The following is a 21,855-nucleotide window of genomic DNA, read 5'->3' as shown; positions in this document are numbered from 1 at the left end:
CTTGTCATTCTAAATTATGCGCATTTTTTCTGAAATTAGATTAATAAGGGATCAACTTGATTGAGTTAGTCCTTTGTTTCAAAATTTATTAAATTTCTAAACGCATTAAAATCTCAAAATGGTAAAAAAGCAGGGCGGAGCATTCTCATACATTTTCCGTACAAAAGTATGGTACATTTTTTCTTAAGTGATTTTTAAGTTTTAGTATAAAACCAAATGCAATCATTTTAAAACTTTTACCAAATGAAAGAGTATCTAATCTCATGTTATTGACTCAAAATTTATAATGATTGGACGAGGATAACAGTTCCTAAAACCTCTATGAAAAAAACGTAAAATTCGAAATTTTTTGAATTTTTCTGATAAATTTTCTATTTATAACACCGGTAACATTTTAAATTCAATAAAAATATATTTTCTGTACATGTGCCTACCATTTTGTATTATATTTATTTTTGTGGGATCTAAGACTTAAAAATTATAAAGGATTTAAGAAAAATATACCATTTCTGAATTAAAATGCTTCATCCGTTAGTTAATCATCCTAGTAAAAAAAATGAGTTGGTCCCTTGTAATTTCCAAGCAGCGAATTGTATCTTTTCCATGGTAATTTTGGGAAATTTTAAGGTAATATTATATAAACTTTAATAAATTGACACCAAACCGATAAACGTTAAATATATAATATGACTTTAGAATAGATTGCTCCAGTTTATTTGTTTTATGATGTTAAAGCAAATAACAACAAAAGCAATAACTATTTCAACATTCGAACCTCTGTTATATGCGATTAATAATTTATCTCTAGTGTTCAAATGTGTGATTTGTATCTGTGAATTGCTTTGAATCGCTCAATATTAAGAATTTAAACTATTTATTGATAAAAAGGTAGACTTGGCATGCAAATTGGTTTTAAATATACCGAAAGCATAAATATCTTTCAATATTAAAACAATAAATGATAATACATTATGTTTCCGCATTAACGCTATAAATCAATATATAAACTCATTTTAAAGGACCAGTAGGGGAATACTATAACAATATGAAAATGTCATATGAAAAATTTTCATCGTGAATTTGGGAGTGGAACAACATTAAAGCCCAATTAATATCAAATGATCGTTACAAGAAGCTCTAGTCTTAGTAACTAATATAAATCGGATTTTCGAAATGTTCTTCCAAATTCACTACTTAGAAATTGGAGTATTTATCATATAATATTCTCATACTGCAATGGAATTGCCCTACGTCTCCATTTTCACAAAAATAGATCCACATATATATAAATTATCAAAAAGACAGAAAAGCCTAAATCAGCTTATTCTAGGTAAGACTCTTAAGCTCATCTTATTCTTAGCTGAGCAGAAATCGTGATAATTGAGGTTATGTCTTATAAAAAGTAATTTTATTGACTATGGAGCCTCTAGCATTGGTTTTTAGAAGTTCAAATATTCGAGAAAATTGTAGTGTTTTGTGAGAGCTATCTTTTAAGCCCTTAGCTCATGAAATTTTACCGGAGATATGATGAATTAGAAACCCCGTACCACCGGTTTTATGGTAACCACAGTGGACCCCCGCCAGTTTTTGGAATTTTTATAACTAATAAATAGGTTAAAATGTTTGAGTAAGTGGGTTTTTGACTACCATTTTGAACACATTAATAAAATATTATTAATTAATTTAATTAATAATAAAACATTTCTCATATAGCTAATTAACAATCTCTAAAATGTTTTTTTATTGGTTTTAATTATATATTTGCTGGCAGCAATGCTATTCACTTAAAAGGATAAAAGAGATTTTGGAACAAAAGAAATAGGACTATCCAGTATTTATTGAGGTACCTGAATCTCTAGTACTACAAAGTAGCTATACCTAGATTACCGTAGATGCGGGTAACTTTGCTCTCAACCTTTTTTAAGCTTCTCTTTAATTCTAGCATTTAATTATTGATCTTTAGGCCATCCTTAAGTGTCCTTCTGGAAGCTGGACCATTTTTAAGTCCTAGAGAATTAAAGCAAAGCTTACGAAAGGTACGGGTATCAAGTCACCCCGGAGTGCAGTGACCCGCTTCTACGGTAGGGGAAAGTACTCTCCCTTCGAACGTTCATGCCTTCGAATAATGTGAATTCTCTTTTACTTTTCCTAGAAGACTTACACATTTATATTAAATATTAGTTAGCTTATTACCAATTTTTAATAATTATGTGATAATTAAGTAAAATCTCTTACGAAAAAGAAAAGAAAATTCACATTACTCGAAGGTATGAACGTTCGAAGGGAGAGTACTTTCCCGTATATGGCCAAGTAGCGCAAAAGAAGAATAGCAAGAAGTGGTGAAAGTTCCTTACTTCACTGAATTGAGGAAATATAGCAGAAATTTTTCTTGCCTCGCTTGCAAAAAAATTGTTTTAACTTATTTGATCTCGTCAGACTCGAAAAATTGCGAATAGGCAGCATGGTAACTTTGGGCAAGCTGCCCAAAGAAAAATACTCATTTGTTCAGCATCAATTAAAAGTTAATTGCCCGGGACCATTCTGTGTGAATTACTAAAAAAATATATATATATTTACTGCCAGCTCTTAATGGGCGAAAATGAGCATTTAATGAGCTTTCGCGAGCTTTAAGTGTTTGTGTACAAATGATTCTGTGTTGAGAACAAATCTTCAGTTAACATTTATCTTTTAATGGTATTCATCCTGTCTAGGAAAATCAATGAATGTGGCGCCAGATATTTCGACCGTTGCCTCCTTTCTCGACATCCTTTTCACAAAAGACTAGCACTATGCAATCGTCTCAATTTTGTCATATTTCAATCCCAAATACCTTACTCATTATCCTTCTAATTGATAAAACTACACTTCAATTACTTTCAAAGGGTACAATTATTTTCAGTAATTTCATTTCATCAATTTACTGTTATATGTAGCATTTATAGGACATGAATCACAATTCAAAATGTGATTTCATTGTTAAACATTCCAATATGGTGCGCTTGAAGAATTAATTCAATTAATGATCATAGTGTATTCAAAGGACAATAGGATATAAATCTGTTGGGAAGTTCAAAATGATTTACTGGTATTTCGTTAAATCTTTAAAGCCTTAAAGTGCTCGCAGATGTTGCACTTGGCGGAGACTGGAAAAGTTGCTCAAACAGTGGCCAAGACTGAATTGGTAACCAAGGACATTTTTTATGCGTAGGATCGGATTAAAAAAAGAAACCATCTGTTTTGACTTGGACCTATCATATTAAACATTGAATTGGGAACATATAGTATGTTTGAAGGAAGCATAGAGTGTTCAAATATGACCACTTCTGGTCTCTACAAATTCTCTTAATATTATAATAAAGTGAATAGCACTTCATTATATATCTATACAGATTACAGATCGAAATACCGTCGTTGAATGTGTCTTTGTATTCTGCTGTCCTTTATACTTTTATTAATTCTAGCACTTATTGATGGTCTTCGCCGATCCGGTGTACCATGTCAATATATTATGTGTATGATAAGTACCAAGTAGAATACTCAGATCAATCTTCTGATCTTGAATACAGATATTCAAGATTCATATAGGTTTATAGGTATATAGGTAACTGATTGACCTAGACCGGAAAATAAATACATTTTGAAAAGGTCTTGACATCAACTACAGCATATTAGAATTTCAACTCAATTGGACGAGCTTTAGGTCTTAATAGTTATTCAAAATAGTGGACAACAACGTCAAATCAATATAGCGAGATCTCATAGATTTCGAGCATCTTACCCTTAAAAATGTGAAGAAAAATTTCATAAAATTTCATTAAAATAAATGCTATTAACACGAAAACTATTTATTTACAATTGTAGCGGAAAATGGGGTAGCACCAAACATGGGGTAGCACAAATCACTAATTTTTATTCCTAAACTACTTGGACTATCTCGACCATTTCTTCAGTGGACAAGCATCCCTATAATGCCTCTAAATTTCTATAAATCTTGTCTTCTGAAGTCGCATATCCGATTAAAAAATCGCACTGTTTGGTGGTACCCTGTGTTTGGCGGTGCCCCAGTTGCCCCTATACGTATAATTTTACAACAATCCTTTCATTTTAACTTTTTATTTTTAACGGTTAAAGTTAAAGAATAGTGAAAAGAGTTCGTCACCGGCAACGACGGTATTGCACAAAGTTATTGTCCCTTCTTTAGAAAGTTTAAAATGCATAAAGAATTTAATAACAATCATAACAATATTTTATAGTAAACAGAATTTTCTGTATTACAGTATTAAATTATCGTTAAATCCAGTGATAGGTTTTAGTTTTGTTTCATCCATAATAAGTTATTATTTTTGTGATTTATTTCAGCAATTTATTAGTAAATTTGCAGGATACTCAAAAGCCATAAAAGGTAAAGGTGAAGTTCGAATCCGATCTAGGTCACAATACTACTTCAACAAAACACAAAAAACATATGACTTATTTTGGAACAGAGGGTCGTTAAAGATGTCAAAATCGTATCTAGTGACAAACCTATAACTTTATAAGAAAAAAAAACCTACCGCAATTTTTCCAAGAATATTTACAAAATAAAAAAATGTTTATTTCTTGAAAAAAAAAAAAGTTGAACAGACTAGTTTCAATTGACTGTTTCACAAACAACTTTATTTCATTTTTGGATCATGTTTTCCGTGTTAAGATTTGCCTTATCTCTCGTTTGTTTGGTTTTCTTTACATTATCCTAGTAAATGTTGACCTTGTGCTCCTTTCTACGATAAATCATAAATATGAAGTATACATCTATCTCGTCTGTATCAACTCGAAGTTTTGTATAGGATCCGACGTGTGAATGAACAGACATCTAACTAATTTGGCTTACCTGTAGAAACAGTGCTCTTATTGCTTCTAGAATTTCCTTTGAGGACGGTTGCAGCATCGCTTGAAAGGGTGTTTGGATCTGCAAAGAAATTTAATATATTAAATTTATTTATTTTGTGTTATAAAATGCATAGATGTGCGAAAGTTGGGAAAAACAAGACAAATTAAATTTAACTAAAGCACGGAGAGGCAATTTTCATCAACACAAACTTGTACTTTTGTGGAGAGATAAGTTTGGAAAGTAACAACAGCAATTAAATCATGAGTTGGATATTTTCCTTTTAAGAGGCTTTTCTCACGTGTGATAATTCCCTGATAGTTATGGCACAAACTATTTTCTCCTCATTTTGCCACCGTGTATCCTTCCATGTAGTAATTATCTTTTTGGAAGCAATTTTCACAGGGTTGGTATGGAAAAGTGAAAGATAATTCTGAGGGTGTTGTTTGTGTGACGAACCATCGTTCAAGTGGCAGAAATGTTCAGCAAACACAATTAGGACAAAATTACCACTCCTCAATATCAAATTGCCTCTGACGAAAGGTCACATTCGATGGAAGAATGACGAAGGGGATCCTTCATTGCGAAAATAATACATATTTGATTGACTCAGTGACATCTACCAAAAGCATTAGAATATTGTGACATTATAGGTGTATTATATATGAATGTTGAACCATTTGAGACTTCTGACCCAATTTCCAACCCTCTTTTGGCAAAATTCGACCCAATGATGATATGTTCAAAATATGTTGTAGATGATACTTTACACGCATCTTCAAATTACATGTCACTTGGCAATGGCAAAGACAATTAAATTCCCAGAATTCATTCCGCGGAAGATAGAAAACCGAGAAGGAAGTAATAAAAGTCAAGTCGTAAAATAATGCTTCCCATCCTGTTGAGCAAAAAAATCTGCACCAGAATCTTGTTTGCATAAGACGAGTGCGAAAAGTCTGTCAGCAGTCGTAAAATTGACTTTGTGGAGCATTCCATAAGATTTTAAAGACGAAACTAACGTATCAATAACCATTGTAATTTATTCAGATGTACATGGAGATGGAAATTAATAGCATATGGTATGAGATTTATGTGCTGAAAAATCAAGATAGATGATGAAAAATTTACGGAACGCTCAAACATTAAAGATATTCGAGAACTCAAATTTAATATAAAAACTCAATCTATTTTTTAATGTTTAATACAACGATAACGCATGTAGACTGTCATTTTATTAAGTGAGGCCGGCAACGCTAAAAAATATTAGCGTATTTTCACTTTATTTTGATGATTAAATTATCAATTCCAAGATTGTCTAATTTAGATTCAATATAGGGTTAAAGGAATGCCTATTGACACTTTAACACCTTATGTCATGACCTATTGGCACTCTATCATTTGCCATATGGCATATGAAATTTTAGCATTTATCTTTATAAGAAGAGGTAAACTAATGAAAAAACGTCATATCACTTTATTAGATGCTATTAAATTTCAATATTTTAACGAAATTGCCAATGGGTATTCCCTGCCGAACCGATGTTCCTTCGACCATATGCCACATTATTCTATAGATTTTATCCATTTTAAAGGCAATTTCCTTATTGAAGAAGTTCTCATCCTTATTAGTAAAAAGCCTATTCAAATGGTGCTATTCCAATAAAAAATGAACATTTTTTAACACTTCACTGTTCTCAAGTTCTTCTGCATTATCGACTTTTCTTTTTGTTGATTCCTATCTCAACTATTTTCCCCAGCTCTCGCCGTCTTCTATCACAGTGTATTAAAAATTTTCTATACTGTGCTTCTACATATACAGCTAAACGGTCGTGGAAGGAAACAACACAAATGTAGCATAGCTTTTGCCCTGAAAGATTCCTCAAGGAGACCAATGCTTATCGCGGCCAATTACCGGGCAGCGACCCAGTTCTATGCCCCCATCCGAACTCTTCCAGGCCATGTTACCGACTGACTGAAAATGTATTTTGTTAGCCAACCATTAAGAAAAGTTTGCAAATGGCCGAAAAAGTGATAATCGCTTGGTGCCAGATCTAAGTTTCTAGTGCAACTGGGCGTTCTCTTAATGAAACATCCTTTAAAGACCCTACGGAATGGACAATTCTAGACGCTTCGGGTCCATCATCTGTTTCAGTCTGATTAGTTGTTGACACTAGAGGTCCGATTTATTAGGAAATCGTTCAAATCTTCTAATCGATAATTCCTTTTCAATTCCGCCAATACAGCAAAACCTTCTTGGCCATCAATCCTAGGTTAGATATAGTTAGCTCATCGAGCACTCAATGGGTAAAGTGGCAGAGCACTCGCTCTATGATGCAAATGTCCCGGGTTCGAATCCCCTTTAGGTCACCAGGAATTTTTCTGGCTTAAAAGGTGTTCAGTTCAGATTGCATCCAGTGAGGTTCGCTGTACTTGATTTCACGGGCATGGGACTGACAACCTCATCCCGTACAAGAAAAAATAATAATGCGTGTCTATCCCCTTGCGGGAAGGCCTTGCTCCTTCATGGAATGTTGTGCCAGCATTATTATTATCATATTATTAGCTCATCGCGCTAGGCACCATCCGTTCAAAAATGAATCGAATTCGTTAGGATTTGTCGGTTTTGATAAAGAATAGTGGGCATCATTTTGGTTCTAGTTCCTGAGCAATGGAATAAATGCTCCCAAAACTGCTTGGATTCGGATTAGCTTAGGGATTGTCTTTCTAGAGAGTGCCTTTAGTTTATGTTTCAAAATAATACATATACCAGTAGAGGAATTCTGTAACACTCTGGCAATGCCATATAACAAATTGCGTTCGAATCGTAGGAGAGCTTTTTCGAAAATGTGATGCTGTAACCGTGACATTGTCATTTTAGTTCATGTGGCATTATCAGAAATCACATATTTGGAATTTCTGCAATTCAAATGATAATGGATTTTATTTTACAAATCAACCATGACGGACCGTATTTGCAAAGTATCACAAAGTAAGGTAATTTTATTAAAAAATCAATAAATCGCATTTTCGAACTCATGTGATATGACAAAAAAAGATCGATTGCCAGAAAAATTACAAAATTACCCTACAGGAGCTTTGTTACAAAATTGTGAGTAATGAAAAATCGTTTATCGTGAAAACGAGTTCAAAAGACCGGAATGGCTATGTTCAGTAATAATCTATCCCCTTAGTAATTATTTAGCTACTCCAAAGCCAAGCCAAACCTTTTCGAAAATCGACGGGAAGTCTAAAGCGTAAGTTCACATGTTCACCACTTTAGCGCTGACTGTTTTTCTAATTCAAATTTTTGGTATTATTTACACTTAAATCGTCAACGACGTTAACAACAGTGCATAAATTTTTGCTTCGAAAAGTGAATTTTTAGTTTTGTGGAATCTCAGGATTGCAAAACTTTTGGATCCAAGTTCCATTAAAATAAATATCCTTTTAACGAAAATGTACACTTCTGTGGAACTTGTCCGTTTAAGTTTTCGAACTTTTAACGGGGTTTTAGATAAGTTCTTTCTGATATAATCTTCGAATCCAATCGATACAAGCCCGATTTGTCCAGAAACAGCTTTCAAATCGAAAAGTTTAATATAGAACGTAAGAAATTTCGTCTTCGGTCAGATTAATTGAAGAGAAAATTGGGCGTTTATGATGTTTATTATAAACCTTTTTTACATACATGTAATTGATTGTAATACTAAAAAAATTCTTTGAAATAGGAAAAATTTAAAACGGGAATTACGAATTAGAGAAATGAGAAAATGTACATTTATCTGATGCTCTACGTTTAATTAAAATGCAACGAATTCTTACTTTCTCATATTAATTGTTGTTTTATTCTATCATAAAATAACTTTTTTTCATTCCTAATCAATTACGTAGAATTTTTAGATTTTCCTGCTAATCATATATAGAAATATTCCTATTACTGATACGCTTTATTTAGTTAAAAATTTAACCCGGAATTGAACTACTTCCCTCATTATACTGTTCAATTCATTGAATTACAGACAAAGGTTTTAAATTTTATGAAAATCCATTTTGGTGGCAAATGTGGAATGATGACGCATCAGGCAATCATACAGGACCAGCAAAATATTTTAGAAATCAATCTCTACTATTCCTTTAGAGGGAGCATTTTCAATGATTTTGAGTGATAACGCATTAGATGCGGGGGTTTTTGCCCTCCGGGGTTATCGAATAGTGAAGACCTTAAGTGCAAGAATTAAAGAAAAGCTTCCGAATAGCAAGGATGCAAAGTCACCTCAGGATGTCAAAGTCACTTATATCTACGGTAGTTTTATCTTTTATAAATAACCAAACTAGTTTAAAAATTTCAAAGAAAGTATCAAATCCATTAGATAGAATGCTGCCGAAAAGAAACTTCAAGGTGAAACGACACTGAAGTGGAATTGAATAATTTTCCAACAACAGACAGGAGAAAAGGTATTTACCATGCGCTCCCTAGACGAACAGGAAGAATCTTCGTAATGTATTCAGAACGTGCAAAAAAGGAAATTTCGTATATTCAAAATATGCAATTGGGACACCTGATGTTGTGAATACGAATAACTTTTTTCCGTCAACAAATATAGCAAATTATTGCATTTTCCTTAAACTATTTCACTGTTTAGAATTGATTATGACTCCCTAATGACGTTAAGCTTCCAATAAACTCACGGTAAGTGTCTAATTTAAATGGATTATGTACTGATTATGAAATAGTGACTTCACCGAACATATAATTTAATTAAATTTTATGAAAGTTTGAAAGGCTTTTTCACAAGTTTCTATTTACACTGACAAAATAAATATTCATTAGAAAATTTTCTCGCTCAATTTCTTGTTTTCAAGACAAACATCTCAAATTTTGAAGAAAGTTGTATAAGACATAGATATGAAATAACCCAGTATATAAATACTTCAACTCAATTCACAGGTAAGGGAATATAATATCCTATTTCTCAATTAAACTTTGTGGTGAAAAAAAAAACATTCTTCTGGCCCGAGGAAAGTCGAAATGTTTCTTTGGTGAGGAAAAATACAAAGAGTTTTACAGAGATGGATTTATAGCTTTTTGCAGAGTTTATTAGATTAAGATGTTATTCATGCTAAGGTATTTACTCTTCAAATATGTAAAGAAAATTATTTTATGCATAATCATTGGGTTTTTCTATCGATTCGTTCGATTTTTAAATTATATTGAAATATTGATAGGGGAGGGTGGGCCAGTTTACCGCAGTTGAACAATGACTCATTTACTAAAAACGAATATGAACCATATCTTAATCAACTAAGTAAGTGCAGTGAGTTTCTCTTAGATATTGGCTACCAGAAAATATACGATACAATTACTATAGTATTACTTATTTTTATCTAAAAAAAATACGTTTTTTCGTAATGCATATGTGAACTACCCTACCCTCTTCTAATACGTCTATTTTTCTTTAGAGCTGTGAGAAAATTATTAAGTCAGATAAGTATTCCGACTAGTCCATTAATTAAATTTTGATTCTATCTCAATATTGTTCTTAAATTAAAATTCATTGTCAAGAATTTCAATGCTTTTTTATGTTCTAGTCATCTCACTTCCGGGGATTTGGTAAAATTGTATTTAAATCGTGTGGTTCTTGTGGTTCAATATTGGAGTATAATTAATTTAGCAGTAATGCATTCACTAACCGGCTTCGCTTGAATAATTTATGATGAGCTTTATGCTCAATTATCGATTTTGATATTCAATGGAAATTGCACTAAAACACAATTGGTATAAAATAAAAGGAAATCAGATGTTTTTCTCATGCTCTTCCTTTTGCTATTAATAATATAATTTATATAAATTTTATATTTCAGAAATTATAAAAAAAAAAGTTTTTAAAGTGTATTAATTAATTAATTAATTAATTAAAATCTTGTCAAATAATTTGGTTCTTTTTGATCTTCTAAAGAATAGTTTCAGCGCGAACTTGGCCGTTTTGTTAATACTTGTGCTGAAATAGATAGAGGAAACTTAAGCAGTAGTAAGCACGGGATAGTTGTAAAGACTGAGATTTTTTAAACTATAAACTGGTACGCTTTGCCATATCTTTTTCAATAAAGTTCAAATACTTGAAAATATTTTACCGAGTCCCATGTAATACCCTCGAAAGCCAATTTTATAATATTTAGGTTTACAGATCGGCGCTATTGATTATTTTTGGTCTGTTGGTTCTTCTCATAGAAGTTACCAATTTTCTTGAGTTTATTTCGATGGTACATATTGCTGTAAACATCTTTAATCCACCTGTGAACGAAGCACTTTAAGTTGAAGACTTAGTAGAGTAGTTATAGTCATTTCTAATTTGGAATTAATATTTTACCACAGCTTTAGATTTAGATAAGCAAAGAAAAAAACAAGACTAAAAAAAGACATGCCTTACACGGGCTTTAGACCTAAGTCTAAGTCATATAGTTTAACTTCTCTTATTTCTTGTTGAGCTAAGACTTTGTGGAAAATTTTGACTTAGTATTGGATATATTAAGGGTTAATCATTCATTGAATTCTGAAAATTCTTTAATCTTTAATTGTTTAATCCGTTATTTAGGATTTTGAAACCTTCGAGAACTGAGCTAAACTTTTCGTCTTAGGATCGCTTTAGGACCCAAATAGACTCAGGTTAATCCTTGGAAATTTTAAGCTTGTGAATTTTGCCAGTAAAGGATTAAGTAAAGAAAATATATGCAAAGGACCTCTAAATTTGATGATCCTAAGCCCTCATTCTGTGACAATTTGGAATAAATATTTATTGACAAATTTTACAGGTTAAATAATATTCTCGAGTTTCCGCTTGTATCTTTTTAGACCTTTACGTTTGTTCGTCTAAAATAGTGAGGAAATCTTAAAATTCCAATTCGATTCAAAACGACCCGAATTATCCATAAAAGTTAAGATATTTATCTTATGAAATTAAATCACTTTGGTTTGAAAGCTCTAAATTTCTAAACCTCTAATTTTCCAATGGAATATGGTCCAATAATTCATTTTGAATTGAAAGGAAGTAATGCTGGATTAGACTTGAACAAGAATGAATAATATTTTCCATAGTACTTCCTCCATAGCAATAACACTTTAGGTTTAGGAGCTGTTACCCCTTCTACACAGTAAGAGACTCTGAGGCTCTGAGGTGTTCTCTGCCTATGGATACCTCAATGGAATTTCCCCCCTTAATGAAACACATTGAAGGTAATTAGTATTCTAGATATACGAGAACTGGAGTGTTTAAATAACATCAAATGTTCCTTTGTGAAAATGTAGAGGCTGCCACAAAATTATAACACTCGATGAGAAGTCAATCCATTGATTTTTGCTGCTCTCAAAGAGAAGGCATAAGATCGAAAAATGTCGTATTTCTGTCAAGTTGTCTGCACTTGGAAAAAAATCTTACGATTTCAGCAAAAATTTTATGGCTTGTCACGCACACACATTGGCCATTGGAGAAAGAGTTAGAGGTATGAATGGTAAAAAAGGGGGCAAAAGAAGTTGATAAGATAATCGAATACCATCGACACTCAACAACATATTTTCCATACGAAAGACATTTCTCCTCTTTGGCAAAACAATCTCTAAGGCGCGCGTATTTGGCATCCCAGCCACTTTAACTCTTTGCCGTTTAGGCTAAGTCCTCCCAATATGCCAAGGCGCCAACCCCACCTACCCATTACGTCACTTCCGATTGTTGCCAAGGCAACATAGTACTCGACAGAATCAGAGATGAAAAACGTTACTGAATCTCGTCTGTTCTTCAGAATAATAAATTTCATATCTTTTTGTCTCTCACAGTGAGCTCTATTATTTGGTTATTTTTTTCTCACTGTCAATTGATTCATTTTAACAAAACTTATTCACTGAAATCAATTAAGGGGATAGTATGGACTATGGATTCATCCATAATCCTTTTTTGTCTCCGACAACAATAGCCAAAAGACTCATAATGAGTATTTTGGACGTTTTCTATCAGAACCATCACTGAATTGTATCACTATACTTTGATGTGAATAATCACCAAATACATTAAAATTAAATGTTTTAGCCAAGTTTAATTTATCGCAATTTTATATCATTATGAACATGAGTTTTACAAATAAAATTGAATACAAAATAAGTTAAATACCAATTAGTGAGAATATTCGAATGCTTTTAATGCTTTATGTACTTAAAAGATTAACCTTAATACAAAAGTTTAAACACATACGGAATAATAGTCCAAGTAATTATCTTTTATCCTGCACTTTGCAATCGAAATAAATGATGCAAAATTACGGAATTTGTTTGGCTTGGAATCTAATAAAGTATTGTTGATATACCTAATACACACCAAATACTAAGCAGTGTATTAATTCGATTAAAAGGAGCTATTTTTTAAAACTATTTTAATGTTTGGGGAATACACACTTTACTTAAAATACGAAAATACTCTGAAAAATATTTCAAGGATTCAACTAAACAACAAAAAGAAGTTATTAAGGGGTTTTTCAAATTTGGAATACCGACACATTTTTTCGTTCGAATTTATAGAATCCACGGAATCACTCGTAAGATTCTAATAGAATCTGAAATGATATTCTTTCAAGAATCACTGGAATCAAAGCCAAAGGAAATTACATATTCATTCTTAATCAATATTTCGCGATAGATAATGATAAGCCATAGTACATTACAGATTTCTATGGATTTTTTTTAAATTATCCAATTCCACATTTTGAACTATAAAACAATTGTGAAATGTCTCATTCGAAAAGAAATACGATATCTCCCGTGGCGGATACAAGGTAAAAGACCCAGTCAGAAAATACGAATATTGCGAAAATCGAGTGGAAATTTTGATAAAAAAGCTTTTTTACATGTTTAAAATCAAAGATTTAATTAAGGCTGTTCCTTGAAGAAAATGGCGAAAAATTTTGATCAACTATGAACCGATAATGTTGTTTCTAGAGTTTCAATAACTTTCTTTCAAAAATTCAATACTAACCCCATTTTGATTATTTTGAGGCCTGACGTGGAAAGCTTTCTAGCTAGATATTTCCTAAACCTTTTCCATAGCGACATTGTAGGTAGATCTTCCTATTGTTCAAGAATTATCTTGATAGACATCGGGGATAGACAGAATCACAGAATGGAATAATTAAGAATCACAGAATACCGAATTGAATTTATTAAGAGAATCACACATTTGGAGTCATTAGAATCACATTTGAATCCCATGGAATAAACGGAATATGGACACAAATTTTCGATTTTAAGTAACCCCTTGGAGATTCTAAAGAATCTCAGTTAAAAAATAAATAAATAAATATTTTTCAATAAATTCTTAACTTTAACCGTAGAAAGGAACTTTTAGTATAAACTTTAAGAAGTGTGTGAAAAATATCACTATAATTTATCATTACTGGGTTAACAACTGTCGAATGGGCGATGCAATCTACAAAATTTTATGTTTATAGATTTTAGTGATATATTTTTGGGTATAAAAGTGGCTTTTTCTGTAGATTTCCATAAGTGAATACAGTTCGTTCGGACTCATCTTAATACTAACAACTCCTTTCGGGCCAAGAAACATTGGACAAACCTCTTGTAGACCAACGAAACTAAGTAAGATAAATTTGTTCAGAATGAGCGGAATATGCACTGTAAGATATTTACCTACCAAACAAAGCATTTAACCCTCGATACACCAAATCTAGCGTGATACATGGCGGATGAAACATAATGCTCTGGGAATATTTTTCTTGGCATGGTAGGGAAAAGCATACTCTGCCTTCGAACGTTCATACCTTTGTGATTTTAAAAAAAAATTCTAATTTTTTTTCTAATTATCATGTAATTATCAATCATTTATAATAAGGTATAACTAATATAGGACAAATAAAAGAAAATTCACATTATTCGAAGGCATGAACGTTCGAAGGAAGAGTACTTTCCCCTATTGGTCTCTTACATCTATTAAGGAGAAATTCACAGACATATTCCAAAACGTCTTGCTGCTATGGGCTAAGGATAATATGCCGTTAAAATTGTGTTTTCATCAGGACAAAGATCCCAAGCATATGGCAAAAGCAATAAAGTCTTGGTTCCATGCATGACAATAAAATTGACGTTCAAAGTCCAGATTTACATCCCATTGAGAACTTATTGAATGATCTTAAAATTGAGACTGGAAAACATCGAACACATGTCAATTATGAGAAATACAAAAAATATTCTATTTCTTTGGAGAAATGCCAGGGATTAGTAGAGTCGATACCTGGTAATATGGTGCTCGCAAATAAAAGCTTTTCTAGTCGGTTTTGATTACATTTGGCTGTATTAGGTCAAGTTTTATTAAAACTCTTGTACTATTTTCGCTACTTTTACTGCTCGAACTCAAAGTTTTTTCCAACTTCTCACCGCTTTGAAGTTTAAACGATAGAAGATAACAACTTTCTGTCTTCAATGACCCCCAATAAAAAAAAAATTATCTTCAGACGTTTTTTCCTCTTTCCCCTGACATCCTCTATTACCTCCAAAATAATGTTTTTTTGGTTTATTTCGAAAACACCTCTATCGTTTTCTTTAATTTTTGGATACGTTTTGGTCCAAAATTTTTTGTCTTTATTTTGATTTTTTGAAGATTAAAGGTCAATCACTTTGGAGAGCTCCTTTTCTAACCGTTTTGGTTGAATTAAAAGCATAAAGCACTGCAGCTTATGGAGTTTTCAACCCAAAAAAGATTTAATATACTCAACTTTTCTTCAAAGCTTTCGACACGCTCCTTTCACTGGTCGAGTTGATAACAAGAGATATAAGGTAAGTGTGCCAAATTTCGGCATAGTTGCATGCAAGCGCCAAAGTCTCAAGTTTGAAATGTAATATTTTTAATAGAAATTGATTTTTTAATTCCTTTTACTTAAGGAGTGCTGCTTAGAACCTTGTAGAAAGTTTATCGTCTTTATTTACTCTAAAATAATTCTTAATACATTTTAAAATGAATAAAAATGTAGACATAGCTTTGGTGCCCTATTTCGGCCACCTTCATTCTCATAGTTCCTTGCCCTTCGGGAATTCTTCCAATGTCTTTTTCACGTCATCTCGTTTGTCGAAGCTACATTTTTTGTTATTCTTTTGCATTGTATAATCTCTAGGGTATGTAAAAACTAAAAATTCATGGAAATTCGAGGAACAAAAAAGGTGGCCGGAATTGGAAGCTGGCCGGAATTTGGCACACTTACCCTAAAGATAGATTTCAATTTATTTGGAAATAATGACGTTGTAGAGCAATCAACGAATACTCAGTTGCATCTGGCAATTACGTATCAAATTCCAAATGTAATGTAATTATAGCTTCAAAACGTATTTAATGGTCTCCACACTAGAGAAATTTATATCCATATTGAAGCAAATTGCCTGCCTACGCTTGAGTACGAAAACCTACTAAACACGGGCGTGATTTTTTTTCTAGTGTGTAGATACCATAAAGAATTGAAATAACCATAAATTTACATTTACGACTCATTACAGCTTAATATTACATACAAGAAAAATATTTTTGCATCTGTTCTAAATAATTCAGATGGTCAAATATACACCTCAAAATCTTATAAAATCAACGATTTGCAAAATACAATTTACAATTTACTGATTAAGCCGCTCACCATATTAGACAAGTCAGAAAATAACTGTTAAAAATAAAGAACTACATTCGCCAAAAAAATCCCCCTAACAAGTAATTAAAAATTCTATAGAAAAAATTCAAAGCGAGAAAGAATTTGTACTAATACCAATTATACGACTGTTTTCTGGTTTTATGGTACCTATGTGTATTGTTGTCCTCTGTTTACGACCAACGTGCTTGTGCCCTTATACAAAATTCTCAATGTTGTAAATTTTCTTTCGTAACAATTTTTGTTTTCCTCATATATAAAATTACGCCAAAAAATATTTTCACATATTTTAAAGGTCAAATATTGGTGAAAGAATCGATATTATAACCCTAACCAAATATTTTCTGCGTAAGTGTAAATTTTCCTAACTCATATATGCGCGGGTAAACCAGGAAAAAGTTTTATTCACCAATATTGAGATTTCTCCCACGTTCCTTCCCTTTTCGATCCCACTAAGGATGAAATTCTCCCAATCCACCTACCAACAGTGAAAGTTGTGCTTTCTTCCTCTAAAGCTTTTGTGTGCTTTCAGACAGAAATTTATTGCATGAGAAATGAGTGTTATTATTTTTGCAATTTAAATAGAAATGAACAAATTTTTGCGTAACACAAAAGTATTGAAGAACTTTACAGCATTTCTCTTTATCATTGAGAATTATTTTTAACCTCAGGGGTGGGAGGAAGATAAATACTTTTTCTGACTACCGAGATAAAGATTAATTGTAATATTAGTCACGTGGGGTTTCTTGCTATTATTTTGCTCCTAAATGTGACGTATTCCTTCACGAAACCTAAATTTGCAGGAAAAATGGAATTCTTTAAATTGCCATTTGACCCCGCAATTGACCTTTCTTTCAATGGCTTAACAATTTATCACCTTATACAGGTGGAAGATGGTGAAGATTTGTTGATGGTTTAGGGTTCAAGAGGGACTTTTCGCAGCAATGGACATCATTGTGGGCTCCCCAATGTCACCAAGAGGAGATTTATATTTTTTTCCCCCAGGAAATTTCACTTTCATTCCCTTATTGCATCATTTCCTTGAAAGGCTAAAGTTTACACCAGTAGGACAATAAGTTCCAAAAGGAATAATTTATTGGCAACTGAATAGAAATTTATTCCGTATAGTAAGCAGTATTTTTCCCCTTGAAACGGATATAAGATATCATTTTGAATTCATGAATAATTTCAATTTTTATTAAAACCGTCAGTTGAATTTATTCAATTTGTTGTCTGAAAAGTCGTATTTCCTCCCTTTCTTTTATGCGATTGTAGCCTTTTAACCCCATGACACTATGTGAAAGTATTATTGTGAAAGTTCTGGGTTTCGATACCAAAAATATGTGGCATTTTGCTGATTCTGCTTTAAACATATATGATAGTACAGTACACATAATACAATTTTATTTCGTATGGTAAGTGAGGTGGTTTGAAAAGTTTTTTTTATGACTTTTTGTGTTAATATTTCAGTTCGCATATTTTGTTTTTCTCCCAAATAAACGCGAAATTGTCTCAAGCGATGCTAAGTATAAGCTTTTGATTTTTAAAACGTGTCATTGCTCTTAAAAAATTTCTCCCACAAAAAAGAAAGAAATTTTAGTACAAGATTTTTTGTCTAGATTTGTACTAAATGGCAATAACCAAATAAGCAATAAAAAAATTTAATTTGTTCTAAAATAAAACTTGATCAGCAAAATATCAAATTTTGATCAGAAAAAAAACCTAAATCTTTGTGAAATAAATCTAATTTATATTTATAATTTATTTAGGTAATATGAAAATACTTTTATTTTTCTTTTGCTGAAAGTTTCTGGCAAATTTATGAAACTTAAAATTCACATTCCGTTCTTTCTCAATGAATTTAAATGTTGAACGCAATTTGAGGAAATGTTAATTTTGATTTCAAGAAATTTTCCCGATTGAAATGTGTGCTTTGAAGTTTCAAATTAAATACTGATCAAATTTGATATTTTGCCTAGATTTTTAGCTGATCGAATTTAATTTTTTATGGCACCGGCGCACATTTAATTTCAATTTGAAAGAATAAGAGGTAGAAATTCATTCGATAACACGGTGCAACAGCAAAAAGTGATTTCAAATTACTAGTATATGTTTGAGTTCATTGGTGTCTCTTGACCATATCTTTAGAACAAAGTTATGGTCCATATAACGTCTAGTTTCTGAGCTAGTTTGAGGACTAAATCTTTATGAAATGGGTAGAAATATATTTTAAAACTTAAAAACAAAACTTTGAATACACTTAAAATTAGGAATATTTTTAGATCTTAGGTCTCTGATTTAAAATTTCTGGATATCGTTGCATCTTAAGATATGTATGTATTTTTCTGGATTTGATGGATATTCAAGGGTTCAAGTAGAAAATCTGGAATATCGTGAGAAAAACGAAGTAATTGGAAAATTTTTCTTAAGTCTTCTTCTACAAAAGGTCCTTTGACACTAATATCCTGTGATGTAGGGGAAAGCGCGTTACCTTCGGACGATTTATGCTTCGTACAAATCAGTTTTTTTCAATGTGTTATAAATGAATTTCGCCCATTATAAAATTATATTTTAGTAGCTAGTCCAATGCCTCAAATTTTAAGAAAAGAGCTACGGGTGAAATCCAAAAGCAAAATAGAGAAAAAATTGAATTGTCCGAAGCTTGAGTCGTTCGAAGGTAGCGCGTTTTCCCCTACCTACAGTATTAATATTATATTTAATTTTTAAATTCTTTTTAATTTCTGCGGATTTCTTAACGATTTTGATCCCAAATTAGCTGAGAAACTAGAAGTATTGGACCATAAGTTTCTTCTGGAGATATTCTAAGAAGACACCATCAAGCACGGCCTTGCCAGAAATTTGAAGCCACTTTCTCATACTTCGATTTAAATTTATATGGGATTTTTTTTGTACTCGCGAACATTACACTAAATATCTAAAAAGTGAGAAGTTTTTCCGTATTATAAGATACCTTTCCGTATGGAGGGATAAATATACTGAATTTTTGTTTAAATAATTTTTTTCCTCGGAGCACTGTGAGCTGAGTCCGAGATCAATTTAGGAATTGGCTTCAAATAACTCGTCAACTCGGTTAACTTGCCACATGCTTGCCATCAAGTAATCCGAAGATATCGGTCATTTGAAATCACACGAAAATCGTTTTCATTTTGTTGCATAGTGATATGTTTCACTAAATTAAAAGGTGTGTTGGCTCCTTTATTACTTATTTGTATGGTATTTATGTTAATCAGAGAAGGGTGGGGTAATTTCATGCATGCATTAATTTCGAAAATAAAAACTTTTTAACTTCTCACTGTTTTTGTTCTTCTTATTCTTTATTCGTTCAGAAATTCATTTTTTAATATTACAAAAGATTATTTTTTCTTTTTTTTTCTTTATAAATGAGAAATTTTTGAATTATTTAATATATTTTTTCTTTGTCTAATAAATAGCTATTAATAAAATGAAATTGTATTTGAATCAGAAAATTATTATAAATTATTTTATCGCGATTGCGAAGTTTTTTATTGGAAAATTTGATAATGGAGAAAACAATAAATAGCACCAAAATATTCATTGAAAGCTTAAATTTTATCATGCAAAATGCGTGATTCATTAACATATTTATTTCACTGATAAAGTATTATGGTGTATTGGGTTTTGCAAACACTTTCCTGGGATTGTTGGGATTTGTAAATTTCTCTGATACGTTCTAGGATGCGTAAATCCTTTCACGAGTTATTGCCGAGGTATTCCCCACACAAATTACATCTTGTTCTAATATTTTACCAAAATTCCAATTTGTTACAGTGATTTCCATAAGAAGTTAAGTAAAAGTAAATATCTACAATATTTTACATTGGTTATATATTTACATCAGAATCTTTGAGAAAAAGTTTCAGTTATATTAAAAATTTTCATATTTTTCATCATTAATCAAATGCCATATATTTCTGCATTAAAATTTCCCACAGTCATTCCGTCACTCAGGAAACTATTTTTCTTCTTTATAAGTGGTAAGTCACGTATTAATTCAACGTAATCCTATTTTTCACACTCAAGGATCTCCTGAAGGAAAGCAGTGAAGCTTTATCTTCAACATTCTTCAAAAGTCTCATTCCATTGGGAAAACTCAAGGGGAACATGCCTATATAACAATGTTTCCTTTTGCACACAATGAACGACAATTCGATGTGGAAGATCCGTTGGTGAAAATATATTTTAGCCCATTCTGCAATTCTGAAAACCCATGATATGATGTATGGAGGGAAATAAGAAATTCTTGGGGCGTTTAGTGACAACAAATATGACGAAAACGTGTCTTATTCTGCGAATTTTTCTTTCTGACAAAACCAACGACCTATACTAAATCTCACGAACCATTGAGATGAATTCTTCGGTGAAAGTTTCCACTTTTGAATTGCTTTTTCTTTTTTGTTATCTCAAATTTTCCCAGCAAGAGTGAAGGTATAAAAATAAAAGAGACGACGCAAAAAAAAACGGAAGTGGTTGGGAATGTCCCAGAAAATGGTAAATTGTGCAAATAGTGCATTAGCATTTGACATTGAGTGAGAATTTGAATTTTTTACATCATGAGACAATCGTCAACTGCGTCTTCCTCTCAAATGGGGAATTCAACAAGAAAAAGCTCTTATTGCCACAAAGTGCAGGAGACACTTTTTCACAACTAAAAAATTCATGCTTCTTCCAGACTATTTTGCAATTGGATATTGTTTTTTTCTTAATAAAATCACTTTTCCGCTTACATGAAAATATTATATAATATTTTATGCCTTTAAAGAGAATCTTTCCAAAAAAAAATTAAAATCCTTATGTATTTTGTGATGAAAGAGACTGATGGGCTTTCATATTATTAACATAGCTTTTATTAATCATCTTGGACGGTCAAAGTTTCAATGGATTTGGAAAAGGAATAAGTAAAGTGAAATATCATCGAAATAGAGGAAACTGCTCCTCGGTAAATTTGTTAAATAAAAAATTTCCTATAATGTTTGCACACATGATAACTTTCATCGTAACTCGTATAAAACCGTACAGTCATGTTCTTCAATTTCGATCATTTTGGAAAGGTATTAAATTCGAACGGTATTTTTAAATAAAAGGATCGTAAAGCGTCCCTGCTTTGCAAAGTGTTCGAACTCTTATACGGGCTTCAGACCTAAGGCTTAGCCATATGGCTTAACTTTTCTCATTTCTTCTTAATCAAGATCTTTTGGAAAATTATCACTTAAGATTGGTCAACATGGGCAACTGATCCATTAAATTTTGAAAAACTAATAACA

The 21,855-nt window shown here is 31.8% G+C and overlaps 1 protein-coding gene across 1 annotated transcript in view; it reads right to left on the bottom strand.

The window, feature by feature from the left end:
* Positions 1–21,855, bottom strand: part of LOC129801018 (uncharacterized) — a 104,912-nt gene that overhangs the window by 5,304 nt on the left and 77,753 nt on the right. The window contains exon 4 of the mRNA XM_055845773.1: positions 4,871–4,948. Coding sequence (XP_055701748.1) covers positions 4,871–4,948 — 78 coding nt within the window. The remainder of the gene's footprint in view (positions 1–4,870; positions 4,949–21,855) is intronic.

This window comes from Phlebotomus papatasi, chromosome 2 (genome assembly GCF_024763615.1).
Source record: "Phlebotomus papatasi isolate M1 chromosome 2, Ppap_2.1, whole genome shotgun sequence".
Lineage (NCBI taxonomy): Eukaryota > Metazoa > Arthropoda > Insecta > Diptera > Psychodidae > Phlebotomus > Phlebotomus papatasi.
Note: the sequence above shows the minus strand (reverse complement) of the source record. Positions and strands in the feature narration are given on the sequence as shown.